At 39.4% G+C, this 13,663-nt stretch overlaps 1 protein-coding gene across 1 annotated transcript in view; it reads left to right on the top strand.

The window, feature by feature from the left end:
• Nucleotides 1–13,663, top strand: part of LOC122551052 (TBC1 domain family member 8-like) — a 97,246-nt gene that overhangs the window by 42,505 nt on the left and 41,078 nt on the right. Inside the window, exons 2-6 of the mRNA XM_043692695.1 lie at nucleotides 89–199; nucleotides 2,376–2,494; nucleotides 4,509–4,737; nucleotides 9,063–9,303; nucleotides 12,177–12,384. Coding sequence (XP_043548630.1) covers nucleotides 89–199; nucleotides 2,376–2,494; nucleotides 4,509–4,737; nucleotides 9,063–9,303; nucleotides 12,177–12,384 — 908 coding nt within the window. The remainder of the gene's footprint in view (nucleotides 1–88; nucleotides 200–2,375; nucleotides 2,495–4,508; nucleotides 4,738–9,062; nucleotides 9,304–12,176; nucleotides 12,385–13,663) is intronic.

The raw sequence follows: 13,663 nt of genomic DNA, 5'->3' as shown, positions 1-13,663 counted from the left end.
GATTCGTTTCATTGATCTTAATCTAAGATTGTTCAATTGTTGTTTGTTGAAGGCTACTGGTCTAACGCATACTGTTAAATTTCTATAGGTTTGCTGGTGGGAGCTTTAGATGCAGTGCTGGACTCCAATGCCCGTGTTGCTCCATTTCGAATTTTGCATCAGATGCCTGGATCACAGGTGTATTGGGTCATAGCTTGTGGTATGTAAAATCTCCATAAGCTTACCCTATTGCACACTGTTTAGAAACATGTTGTTACATTTTAAAAGTATGAAATTGGGATAATGTAGAGAATGAGATAATTTCTTAAATGTGCAAGAGATTGAATGCATTTTATTTATTTAATTAATGGTATCCAATTTTCAATCAGAAGCCTAAATTCAGAGATTTTTTTAGCAAGATATTAATGAAACCCAGCAAGCTAGTAAATACTGAACAAATACTGTGTGTAAATGGAAAGTAGGCAGAGAGAAAACAATTGCAGGGTAGAGTAAAAGAACATGATGGAAGCATTCAAAGGCATATTAAGGATGAAGGAAATTAAAACTATGTATATTTGAAGCAATTAATTAAAACTAAAGTACATATTTTGGTTCTGTAGTTTGACAATGGTAAGAGTTTAAATACAATTCAAATACAGTTGAGTATTATTTCTCAAATAAGAATAAAAGTCTGTTTATACCTGTATTTTCTGGTGGCTTCTATAAAAATATACAGTTGTTGGTTTGACCTAGTCCAAATCCCTCTTTCATATTGAAATCCATTTTATGGAGTTGGTCCTATCAAAGTCCCAATTACTCCAGTGCCATGTTTTACAGTTAACGATAGAAAACTACCAGCAAAACATCTGTCATTAATATTTACTATTTAAAGAACCTCGGTAAACTAGCACTCTGTGTCAATGATTCAATTGGAATGAAGGTGTGAGTGTTATTTTGTTAGAACAAAGTTACAATAGCTTAATATAACTTGCCCAACCAAGCCATTCATACAAAAACAGAAATTGCTGGAAAAGCTCAACAAGTCTCACAATAGCTGTGAAGAGAAATCAAAGTTTCAGGTCCAGTGACCCTTTCTCAGAACTAATGGTAGCTATGAAAATGTTGGTTTATATGCAGAAGATAGGATGGGGGAGAGGGTAAGGCGTTAATGGTAGGTAGGCACAGAGCCCAAAGAGAGAGAAAAAACAGCTGGACAGAGAAAGGAGTCGATAACAATTTGGCTGGGAGGGTAAACAGCTGTTAATGGAGACTGTTAGTGGCTAACAAAGGTAGTGTGTAATGGAAGACTATGTGATAACCAGGTCTGGTATCTGTGGTCGGAGTCAAGGACTTGGGGGAGTTCAGGCCCTGAAATTATTGAACTTGATATTGTGTCCAGAGGGCTGTAGCATCCCCAAGTGGAAATTGAGGTTTTGTTCTTCCAGCTTGTTCTGAGCTTCTCTTGGAGTACTGCAACAAGCCTGAGATGAATGTTGGCCAGGGAACGGAATGGTATTTTAAAGTGGCAGGCAACTGGAAGCTCAGGATCTTTTTCGTGGGCAGTATGTAGACGTTCTTTGAAACGGTCACCCAGTCTACACTTCATTTCCCTGATGTAGAGGAGACCACATTGAGAACAGCAACTGCAGTAGACTAGATTGTGAGAAATGCAAGAAATGTACTGTTTCACATGGAAGGTGTGTTTGGGCCCTTGGATACTGAGGAGGGAGGAGGTAAGTGGGCAGATGTTACACCTTCGGTCACAGGGGAAGATGCTGTGGAGGGGGCGGGGAATGATTGTTAGGAATGAAGGAAGAGTGGATCAGGTTATCCTGGAGGGAACGGTTCCAACGGATAGCAGATAAAGGAGGGAAGGGGAATATGTGTCTGGTGGTGGCATCTCGCTGGAGATTTATACACTCGAGGCAAAAGATTCAGCCACATATTTGTTTTTTAAAAAAAGTATCCAAATTTTATTGCCAAGGGAGCTGATTCAGTCACATTGAGCTGCTTCCCAACATGTGTGCAATGGAAAAGGCTGGAGAGGACATCCAGTACTAGCCAGTGTTGGATTATCTTCCTCTGACTCCAGATGCTGGTTAGCAGCCAAGCCTCACCTGACTAATTTTGGTCTCACTAGTTATTAATATGAGACAGCCCCATATGAAAGATTTGCTTCCTCAATAAAGTCTTTTTCTAAAACTCGTACATTTAATCCACTTCCTTTGGGCACTTCCTTTTTATGCAAATCCATTTCAGAAGTTGTAACTTTCAAATTTCCCTGTGTTTTGGTGTGTTAAGGAGAATAAAACTACCATAAATTTTGAGTATAAACTTGTCACAGAATCCAAGATATCATCTCAACATTTATGTTTTGTTTTGCAAATCATCATCAGGTGCTACTGTAGAAGAAATCCATCTGCACTGGCAGTGGTTGGAACAGAATCTTCTGCAAACTCTTTCAGTATTTGACAATAAAGACGATGTTATTAGCTTTGTCCATGGTAAAGTGAAGGTAAGTGCAACCCATAAAAATTGTTTTGAACAATTGAATCTGCTTTGTGGGGCATTGGAAAAAGCTAAAGAATGACCAATATATTTTTTGTATTGTGTGACTTATTTACAGGTAATCCCGGTTTTGATGTTGAAGAAGCAAAAGTGCATTATTGTTTGGATAATTAGCTTTTTCGCATCATTTTTAAAATGCATTGGAACACTTCATTTGGCTCCCGTATGGGTGAAATCTTCAATTCACAAGAATCTACCTGATTTTACCTGAATTAAAAAGTGGTGCAACTTACTTCGGCCACTCTTGGTTTAATGGGAACTGTTGGGAGGGTGCTTATAATGGATAACATTATATTCTACTTGTTGTCTTATCAAAATAACTAAAACCATCTAAAAGCTATGCCTGCTGGAAAGTGAGAGTTCATATCCACAATATGGACAGCACGGTGGCAGTGGTTAGCACTGCTGCCTCACAGTGCCAGAGACCCGGGTTCACTTCCCACCTCAGGAAACTCTCTGTGTGGAGTTTGAACATTCTCCCCGTGTCTGCGTGGGTTTCCTCTGGGTGCTCTGGTTTACTCCCACAATCCAAAAATGTGCAGGTTAGGTGAATTGGCCATGCTAAATTGCCCCTAGTGTTAGGTGAAGGGGTAAACGTATGGGAATGGGTCTGGGTGGGTTGCGCTTCGGCAGGTCGGTGTGGACTTGTTGGGCTGAAGGGCCTGTTTCCACACTGTAAGTAATCTAATCTAAATATATCTCCAGGTTCAAAGCTATCACTCTTATAAATAAATGATGAGGTTTACACGAATAAGAACTTTGAAGTTCAATACAAAGGAAATTAGAACAGATTGCCAAGTTTGCTGTCCATATAATTGAATAAAGAACTGTTTCTGCTGTTTTACATCAAGGCTTACAACTAAAACAACAAGGTTTGTGATTTCTGTACAAGTTCTGCTCAGGTATCAATATAAACCAGGCGGCTGTGAATGAAGTTGTGCTTAAAAGTTGTGAAACTTTAACTTGTGTGTGTTCTGCTGATCACTACATTGGAGTATACACAATCTTCTTAGAGTTGATTTTTGTAAAAATCCATTCACTCAACCAAATCCCCATCAGCAACTCTGTGATGCTACTGCAGAGTATTCTATTCAATTACAAAGCAATTACATTTCTTGATTGAGCTAGTTACTGGGATTTGGGCTTATACTCATGAGTGGGGTGGAACCTTCAACAAACTATGTGTTGACAAAATCACGAGCAATCTATCAGAGAATTCTGGGCACATTTATCTAACTACATCTTGAGCAGAAACTCCATTCCTTGATTTATAGCAAATATTTCAGTTGCACCAGATGTTAAAAATGTTATTTTACTGAAACAGAAATAGATATTCAAACACCTTACTTCTTTTTGTCTCCCCTGACTTTCATTGAATTATGCATTTGTGAAATATTGGGACCCATGTAAGCATGTTCATGTGCAGACAGCCCTGGATTGTTAACAGTTCCATTCTTGAGTCCATTCACAAGTTGGAACACCATACAGGGCAATATAAAATAGCTGTTTATTCATACGAGAAATGGTCATCTCTAAGATCTTTAAAATTGCTATTAATACATATCTGTGTGAGATGCAGCTCATTAGTACAAACGTTTGTAACTTGTCTGTTTGTAAATCAGGAACTACCTGAACTCCTCATCAATATGTTGTGAATGTGACATGCTAAAGACTTGATCAAGAAGTACAATGCTTGAGATTTTAAGCTTTTTCTGATGAAGGGCTTTTGCCCGAAACGTCGATTTTGCTACTCGTCGGATGCTGCCTGAATTGCTGTGCTCTTCCAGCACCACTGATCCAGAATCTGGTTTCCAGCATCTGCAGTCATTGTTTTTACCTCAAGGAAATTGATTGCTTGATACTAAAAGTGTGAGTGTCAAAATGGGCACACTGTGGAAAATGTAACTCTTCCATTTAGCTATATTATAGATTGTTTAAAGTTTTAATTCTGTTGGAATCAGGGTCTTATTGCTGAAGAAACCAGGAGCAAATTGGCAGAACAGGAAGAAGATCCTGAGAAGTTTCGAGAGGCTTTGGTGAAGTTTGAGACACGATTTAATTTCCCAGACTTGGAAAAACTGGTGACGTATTATTCGTGTTGCTGTTGGAAGGGGCGGGTTCCCCGTCAAGGTTGGATATACCTCAGCATCAACCATCTCTGCTTTTATTCTTTCCTGTTGGGTAAGGAAGGTAAGAAAAGATGAAGGGTGCAAACTAAATAAATCAATTGTAGAAAGGCTGTTCTGTAATTTTAGAACTGTTCTTCACGTTTATTATTATAAACTGGGAAGGTGATGGCCTAGTGGTACTATTACTGGACTGCTAAACTAGAGACCCAGGTAATGTTCAGGGGACCTGGATTTGAATCCCATCATGGCAGATGATGGAATGTAAATTCAATAAAAATCTGGAATTAAAGAGTCTAATGACTGAGAGTCTATTATTGATTGTTGGAAAAACTCATCTGGTTCATGAATGTCCTTGAGGAAACTAATCTGCTATTCTCATCTGGTCTGGCCTATATGTGACTATAGCAATGTGGTTAACTTTTAATTGCTTTCTGGGTAATTAGGAATGGGCAATAAATGCTGGACGAGCCACTGTTGCCCCCATCCAGTGAATAATTTTTTTTAAAATTTGCGTTTCGCTAGATCTGCTGGTGGAACTACACCGGGCGAGTTTGATATGCTTTAATTGTCTCAATTAGCTACATCACAAACTAGATGAGGTAGTATCAACAACAAAGATCTTGTGGCTACATTGAACCAATCCTGCATTGAATGAGGGACCAAATATGCACAATGCTGCTTGATATCATATCTATCTCAGTATTTTTCTAAAAAACCTTATCAGTAGGGCAAATTAAAATTGTAACTTTTTTAGAAACCCTGTTTGAGCAGTCTTCTTACTTGAATACTTCAGTGGAAAAAATGAACTGCTGAATGTCATTTCACTTGAGATCCAGGAAGTTTGGGTAATGAGTGATTCCATCATTTTGGCTAAATTGTCTGATTTCTCTGGCCATATGATATGTAATCTAATTGGGGAGATTATAATAACTTTCTTTTATTTCTGTTGATCAAATTAAAGGAGCAGTTGTTCTCAACCTCTTTCACCAAGTAAAAATCCAGATATAAATTATGGATGTATGAAATACTAAATTTAATGAAGCACAATGGAAATTTGATGGATATTTTAAAAGTATGGGAAAAAAGTTTGATTTTCTGTAAGTAGTTGGGAGGAGAGAGGAAAAGAAAACTTGTATGCCAGCTGCTATTTAGTTTTCACATGATAGGAGGCTACAACTTGCAAAGAATCTGTAAATAAGCATTCTCTCCAATGGCCTCCTTAATGTAAAAGGATATTTACACAGATTCTGCCAAAGTTATTTACCATCCATTGTTAATGTGACAGGAAATGTATTAAAATAATAGATGAAGAGAGAATCTAGTGTGTATGTTACACGACGCTCCTACTGGTAAGGAACCAGGACAATTTATAATTCAGTTTGTGGGAATGTGGTTAGCCCTGCTGTAAATATGTTTGACAACTTGAGTTCTATGCTCTCTGCCAATAGAGGAAATGTCAACTTTTTCCTTTTTACTTAATTTCCTAGTATTGTAGAAATATTGGCTGCGATACCTTTTTTTTAAACTGCAAGCAAGGATAGGGATTTGCAAAGTTCTAAGTTAAAGTAGCCTCCAACACTCTAAATTGGTGTGCAGGGTTTGTTTTCTTCCATTCGCCCCTTATTTCCTGCCACCCACCCTCTCCACATGCCCCTTCTCACTCCGCTTAGATTGTGCAGTAATGTGGCAGAATCTTTCATTGGTGATGCGGGTCTCACTAGAGACCCACTGGATCTTCTGCCACTTGAGTAGATCTGAGAGCACCAGTTTGTCCATTAGAATTGAGGCTCCTGGCCACTGGTGTCCTGCCCACTCCGAGCTGCTGGCTAATTCAAAACCGGGAGCTGCTGCGCTCCATTGAATCATGTGGAGTTGTAGGAGGTAGATAAATGTTTTCTGTAGCCATCACCACCCCAACACCCTCCTCCACCGCCACACCCACACCCTAAAATCCTGCCTTAGATCAAGTACTGATTGCCTTTGATCAAGGCCCATATGACAGCAAGCTAATTGAGCAATACGTTGGGTTTTGTTGTTGTGTGGATCCATTCTTTTTGTCTTCAATATGAATGGCTGGAGATTTGGTTCGCTTAATAACTCTTGGTGCTTGGGAGCTAGACAGTTAGGTTAAAATTCTACTTCAGACTTTGACACAATGTTAGAGTCATACATTATAGAAACAGACCCTTCAGGGCAACCTGTCAATGCCAATCATAATCCCCAACTAAACTAATCCCACCTACCTGCTCCTGGTCCATATCTCTCCAACATTTTCCTAATCCTGTACTTATCTAAGTGTCTTTTAAACTTTATAATTGTATCCACATCCACTACTTCCTCAGGAATTTCATTCCACGCCTGTTTCAGAAAAGATTTACAAGGATGTTGCCAGGGTTGGAGGATTTGAGCTTTAGGGAGAGGCTGAACAGGCTGGGGCTGTTTTCCCTGGAGCGTCAGAGGCTGAGGGGTGACCTTATACAGGTTTATAAAATTATGAAGGGCATGGATAGGGTAAATAGACAAAGTCTTTTCCCTGGGGTCAGGGAGTCCAGAACTAGACGGCATAGGTTTAGGATGAGAGGGGAAAGATATAAAAGAGACCTAAGGGGCAACTTTTTCACACAGAGGGTGGTACGTGTATGGAATGAGTTGCCAGAGGAAGTGGTGGAGGCTGGTACAATTGCAACATTTGAGAGGCATTTGGATGGGTATATGAATAGGAAGGGTTTGGAGGGATATGGGCCGGGTGCTGGCAGGTGGGAGTAGATTGGGTTGGGATATCTGGTCGGCATGGACTGGTTGGACCAAGGGTCTGTTTCCATGCTGTACATCTCTATGACTCTATGACATGATCCACCTTCTGTGTAAAAAATAAAATGCCCCTTATGTCTTTTTAAAATGTCTCTCCTCTCATCTTAAAAATATGCCCCGAGTCTTGAAATCCCCCATCCTAGGGAAAAGATAACTACCATTAACCCTATCTATACCCCCCTCATGATTTTATACATTTTTTACAGTTGCCTCTCTACCTCCTCCACTCCAGTAAAAAAAAATGTCCCAGCCTATCCAGCTTTCCTTGCAACCCAAGTCTTCCATACTCAGCGACATCCTGGTAAGTCTCTTCTGAACTGTCTCCAGCTTAATAATATCCATCCTAAAACTGGGTGACCAGAACTGGACACAGCATTCTAGAAGAGTCCTCACCAATATCTTGTACAATCTCAGCATGACTTCCCAACTCCTATACTCAAAGCTCTGAGTAATGAAGGCAAGCGTGCTAAATGCCTTTTTAATCACCCGGTGTATATATACGATGTAAACTTCAAGGAATTCTGTACCTACACCCCAGATCCCTCTGTTCTACAACACTACCCAAGGCCGTAGCATTAATTGTGTAACTCCTATCCTTGTTTGTTGTACCAAAATGCAATACCTTACATTTATTCAGATTAATCTCCATCTGCTATTTTTCCCTTTGTAATCTTAGAAAACCTATTTCACTATCTACTGTGCCACCAAGTTTGATGTTGTCAGCAATGTTACTAACCGTGCCTTCTATATTCTCCTCCAAATCATTTTATATAAATGGCAAACAAAAGATTGACTGACATACATTTGTGTAACACTCTATCTCACTCATCAGAGTGGTGTCCTAAACTTTGGTCAAATAAGTGCTTTTAAGGAGTAGGAGGTTTTTATGAAAGAGGATGGAACTCTGGTGGCTGTGAAGGCATGTCAACATGACTAGTGAAAGTTGAGGAAATCTACAAGAGGCTGCAGTCAAAGGAATGGAGTGCTCTGGGTCAGGATTTCTGGGTGAGATTATTCAGTCAGGAGGGGAAGTGAACATGGAATATTTAAATAAGGTTGACAGATTAACTTGGAGCTTCTAGTATACTCTGACCAATGAAGGACGTGGCAATGTTAGTTTGACTTGGTGAGGTTAGAGGTGCAGCATTTTAGATGAGTGGATGTTTACAGAGGGTAATGAATAAGCTGGTCAATAGGGAGCTGCTGTTTTCTTTTTAAAAGGAATGATTGATTGAATAGAAAATTATACTTCAATGTTTCGAGCTCTGCATTTTTTAAGCTCTGCATTTTTTTGTAGGTGAACAGCATATGAGGCTTAATGGTCTGATGCTCTGAAAGTGTACTGCAAATTCTGCAGGCTGGTTACAAAGTTCTCTGCAAGAAATGTATTCCTTTTGAGTGAAATAAGTCTGTGTTAATCACATGGCAGAGGTTGAGGCTTTAAGTAATAAAATATTATTAGGCAAATACATCGCTTGTAAAATGCACCAGCAATTACCAATGTAAATTTATAACTTTCTTGCTTAAAGCTAGCTTGTACCCTACATCCCTAAATATTGCATTTGTATGTTTCAGTGAAACTTATTATCCCCTGGGCTGATGTGAAAAGACTGGAAAGGACTTCAAATACCCTTATCACAGGAATAGTTCGAGTAACTACACAAAGTAAGGAACGTGATTTCTCCATGTTTCTCAACATTGATGAAACTTTCAGGCTTATGGAGCTATTGGCAGATGTGACTATTCGAAGGTTGCTGGACAATGAAGCATTTGAACTGGATCCTCCTCTACAAGAACCTACACAAATCACAAAGAAGTAAGGAACATAAAGGAAAATTTCACTTTTTTTGCAAAGTGGCTAAGTTCTCAAAATAGCCTTGTGTGTATTTTATTTCTGTCATTTAATGTATATCTATTTTAACCATTTGCCGTGCTTCCTTCTGGTTTTGCAACTTGATTTTCGATCATTTTTCTTGTTGCTCAAATTAGTTTGCATATGTTCTGAATTATTGACTTGAAAATTATTTCCAGCACAAAAAGAGACAGTCAATTGATGTTCTCATGCAATATTTTAAATACTGCATTAATCTAGTGCTTTCCTTTTGAGAGGAGATGCTAGTGTATTGGTAATGTCGCTGGTCTGTTAATCCTAAACTCCAGGCTAATGGGCTCTGGGACATGGATTTGAATCCCACTGTGACAGACAGTGAAATTTGAATTTGATGAAATTCTAGCTTGATAGTGACCATGTAACTACAGACAATTCTAATGTAACACGATAGTTCCATTCTTGGGCAATCTCTGTTATAAGAAAATCACGCAATCACAGCGCCATTTAAAGTAAAGGGACCAGAATCGCACTATAGCCAATGCAGGTAAGGAAAGTTTGCATTCTACAAATAATGATCTAGATTCTCCAATCACGTTAAAGCCAATTCACTTTGAAAAAAACACGTATTATAGCAGAACCAACTGTCCTGTCAATTGTGTAAAAACCAATCTGGTTCGTTAATGTTCTTTAGGGAAGGAAATCTTCCACTCTTGCCTGGTCTGGCCTACATGTGACACCAGACCCACAGCAACGTGGTTTACCCTTATTTCTTCTGGACAATTGGGGATAGGCAGTAAATGCTGGCCGAGCCAGTGATATCCATATCCCATGAACAAACCTTTTTTGAAAAACTGGCCACACAGATTTTTTTTGAAGTTAACATTATCTGCCTGTGCAGCTATTTGGAGTTTATTATTTCCAGTTTTTTTTTTTACCTGAGCAAACTACATCCATTTTTCTTGGTGTCCCCTTTTCACCAGCTAGTCAAAGTGCTTTGACATTCGAGATCCTTTGGCTGTTCTGCTTCTATTAATTGTGCTAGCTGTAAGAGTCGTGATGTAAAATGAAACCTGTAGAAGCAGACATCTGTAAGAAAGAACCTGTTGGCAGTCACAATGACTTGTAACAGATGCAACCTGAGTCTTGCATTTTGCAAGTATTCATAGTTTCAAAGTGAGACAGCTGTCATTGTCCCCAGTTGATGACTTAAATCACAGGACACATGTCAATGTGAGGTGGCAATGGTGGACTAAAATTGTTTCTCTGAAATGGGGATCTCTATTAGTGTTTGTAGAAACCATTTTGTATCCCTGGGACTGAATGCTTGTGTGGTTGTACCCTACAGGGAGAGCCTTTCTGTGGCTTTCCATTTCTCAAAAGCTGAGCTTTCCAAATATTCAGAGTTATAGAATTGTATTGTGCGGAACTACAGCCTAACTCATCCATGCCGACCAGGTATCCTAAATTAATCTAGTCCCATTTGCCAGCATTTGGCCCATATCCCTCTAAACTCTTCCTATTCATATACCCAGTAATTGTACCAGCTTCCCCTTCCATACTGACACCAGCCTCTGTGTGAAAATGTTGTCCGTTATAAATCTTCCCCTCTCACCTTAAACCTATGCCCTCTAGTTTTGGACTCCCTTACTCTGGGGATCAGACCTTGGCTACTCACCCTATCCATAGCTCTAATTATTTTATAAACATCTATACGGCAAACTCCTCAGCCTCTGATGCTCCAGGGAAAATAGTTCCAGTCTATTTAGCTTTGCCCTTTAGTTCCAGCCCTTCAACCCCAGCAACATGCTTTATAGATCTTTTCTGAATCCTTTCAAGTTTAACAGCCATGTATCTGCTACCCTTTGTCCTCCTGGTTGGAAGTGGTCATAGATTGAAAGGTGTTGTCTGAGGATCTTGGGGCCATCAGACACTTGGCGGCTTTAGTGTAGCATTCCCTCTAGGAATTACCAGTGCTCTCTTGAAGTGTGAGGGCTTGGTCCCTAGTAGCTCAGAAGACGATTACTTGCCATTTTAAATTCCGTGCTGCAGTTTAGAGCAAGCCCCAATCCTCTGATCCACAATGGAAGTTGACCACAGCTAGAGCAGTGTTGCTGGGAGTGACTGCAGTCTGAAGAGTCATGGAGGTGGACATTGGAGCAACTGTGTTCTCTGCATTTGGAAGGAGTGGGGGATGAATTGGATTGGGGTGAAAATTTCCGATATTCATCCCAGATGAAATAGTTAAAAGGAACAAACTCTTTTAGGAGATGCACCCAATGCTGGGATATCTGGCTGATCTAGTCTTACTTGGAAGATAATAAGTTCTAGCCCTTTAATATTTTTGATTTACAGGTTTCACGGCACTTAAACTGGATGCTGCATAATTACAAAACTCTTTTTCTTTCAGTTGTTATGTTTGGAAATCTTGATGAACTTGCTGGGCTGAATCATTCTGTCTTCACATTGCTTAGAATAGAAAGATCTAATTGACTTGGATTGAAAGATGTGGGGGGGATATGGTGCCATCAAGGTCACAACACTTGGGAGGCAAAGCATTTTGTTTAGGATGTCCCTCAATGGCTTGCATAGCGTCCCCTGCTGGGAATATGCATGTGTACACCAGTTAGCAACAGTTTCCTATTATCAGTTTGTCTTCTGCAGTTGAGTTGCCTATCATCATTTTTTCTGGGCTCATGATTTTGTGTGTGGTTAAAAATAGTACTAGTAACTGAAAATATTGATTTGCAAGTTTTTAAAAATGAAATGCTAGTGTTGGTATATAACTTGTAATTGAAAACTAAACCTTCTACTCTAATTAAACTGCTGTGCAACTTTGTTTTCTGTTCATTTTGCTGCAGAGATCTTGAAGCTAGGGTGCAGAATGAATATTTCCGGGCTTGTTTTAGACTTTCGCGGGCAGAAAAGCTGATCAAGATAGTGCACTGTTTCCTGTGGACGCCATATAACCAATGCCACACTGCAGGGAAGTTGTATATTTCAGAAAACTACATCTGCTTTGCCAGCAAAGAGGAAGATAACTGTTATGTGATCATTCCGCTCCAAGAGGTATTGGACTCTAGTCCTGTGTTGCAGTTCAAGATGCTTTTCCTATTCTGGGTTGAATTACCTCGTGTTGAATTTAAAGCTGCATTGTCCAAGAAATGTGCAAATATTTCCATTTAAAATGCATTATTAAATAAATGTTTTTTTAAAATTCCTGAATACAGATCAATATAGAAAACTGCCTGTGTCTGCCTTGTTGCCAAGAACTATTGTTTGAAAAAGTCATTTTGTTTTCTCTCATTTTCTGTAAAGATATTAAGGCTGTCATTCTGGAGTGAGTGTGGCCGAGATGGCCCACTGAAATGAACCATCTTATCATGATGCAGCACCAGCAGGAATGTTTGCGTGCTTTGTAGTCCAGGGAACCTGTTTTGGAGTTATACAATGCCTAACATGAACTCTCATCCAGTATCAGTTACAAATCTGTCTTATTTTTACTTTGTTATTTGCATACCGATCTGAGCAGAGTGTACAACAGAGATGCATTTTGATAAATAACAAAGAAACGTGATTTCCTTCTGACCTTGTTTTGAAGTAACTCCAGTGCTTTGTGAGAGTTAGGGTTAGGCCAAAATATTTTGTTGCTTTCCTTCCTCCTCTTCCACCACTCCCTTTTAAAGTTGCTTGTGAAGGAGGGTGTGTTTGATGGAAGTGTATGAAGATTATTTCAGGCAGTTAGAGAATGGTGGAACAAAGTATAGCTTCTTATTGGTTGTTTTTTCTCTTGGCAGTAAATTCATTGCATGCTGTCCTTCGATGGACAGTGCAATGCTGCCATTTCTGATGTTTCCTGGGTAAAAACACACCTGTCAGTTTGATATGGTCTGAGTAATATGGTATATATACTAACTAATGTACAATATTCTGTCAAGACTGGGTTCTTGTGGAGTTCAATGTCTTGAGGTTTATTAACAACACATCTTGTTTACACTGTTTTACATGGTCTGTGTTCTGTGCTTTCTGATTACATAGAGCAAATTTACAGTAACTGCAATATCAATAATCATGCTGGTTACAGAGATGGATGCCTTGATAGTTACAATGTGTGGTAGTTTACTATCTTAAAGGTATCCTGTCTAAATAGTCTGGGATCTATCCAATAATAAAACAACCCTTCCACCCTCTTTCCCTTTTTAAAAGGTTGGATAGGCTGGGACTTTTTTCGCTATAGTGTAGGAGGTTGAGGGGTGACTTTTATCGAGGTTTATAAAATGAAGGGTTATAGATAAGGTTAATGGGACCTGTCCTTACCTAGGATGGGAGATTTCAAGACGAGGGGGCA

Source organism: Chiloscyllium plagiosum, chromosome 6, assembly GCF_004010195.1.
Source record: "Chiloscyllium plagiosum isolate BGI_BamShark_2017 chromosome 6, ASM401019v2, whole genome shotgun sequence".
NCBI lineage: Eukaryota > Metazoa > Chordata > Chondrichthyes > Orectolobiformes > Hemiscylliidae > Chiloscyllium > Chiloscyllium plagiosum.
The sequence above is the reverse complement of the archived record's forward strand: the minus strand, read 5'-3'. Positions and strand labels throughout refer to the sequence as shown.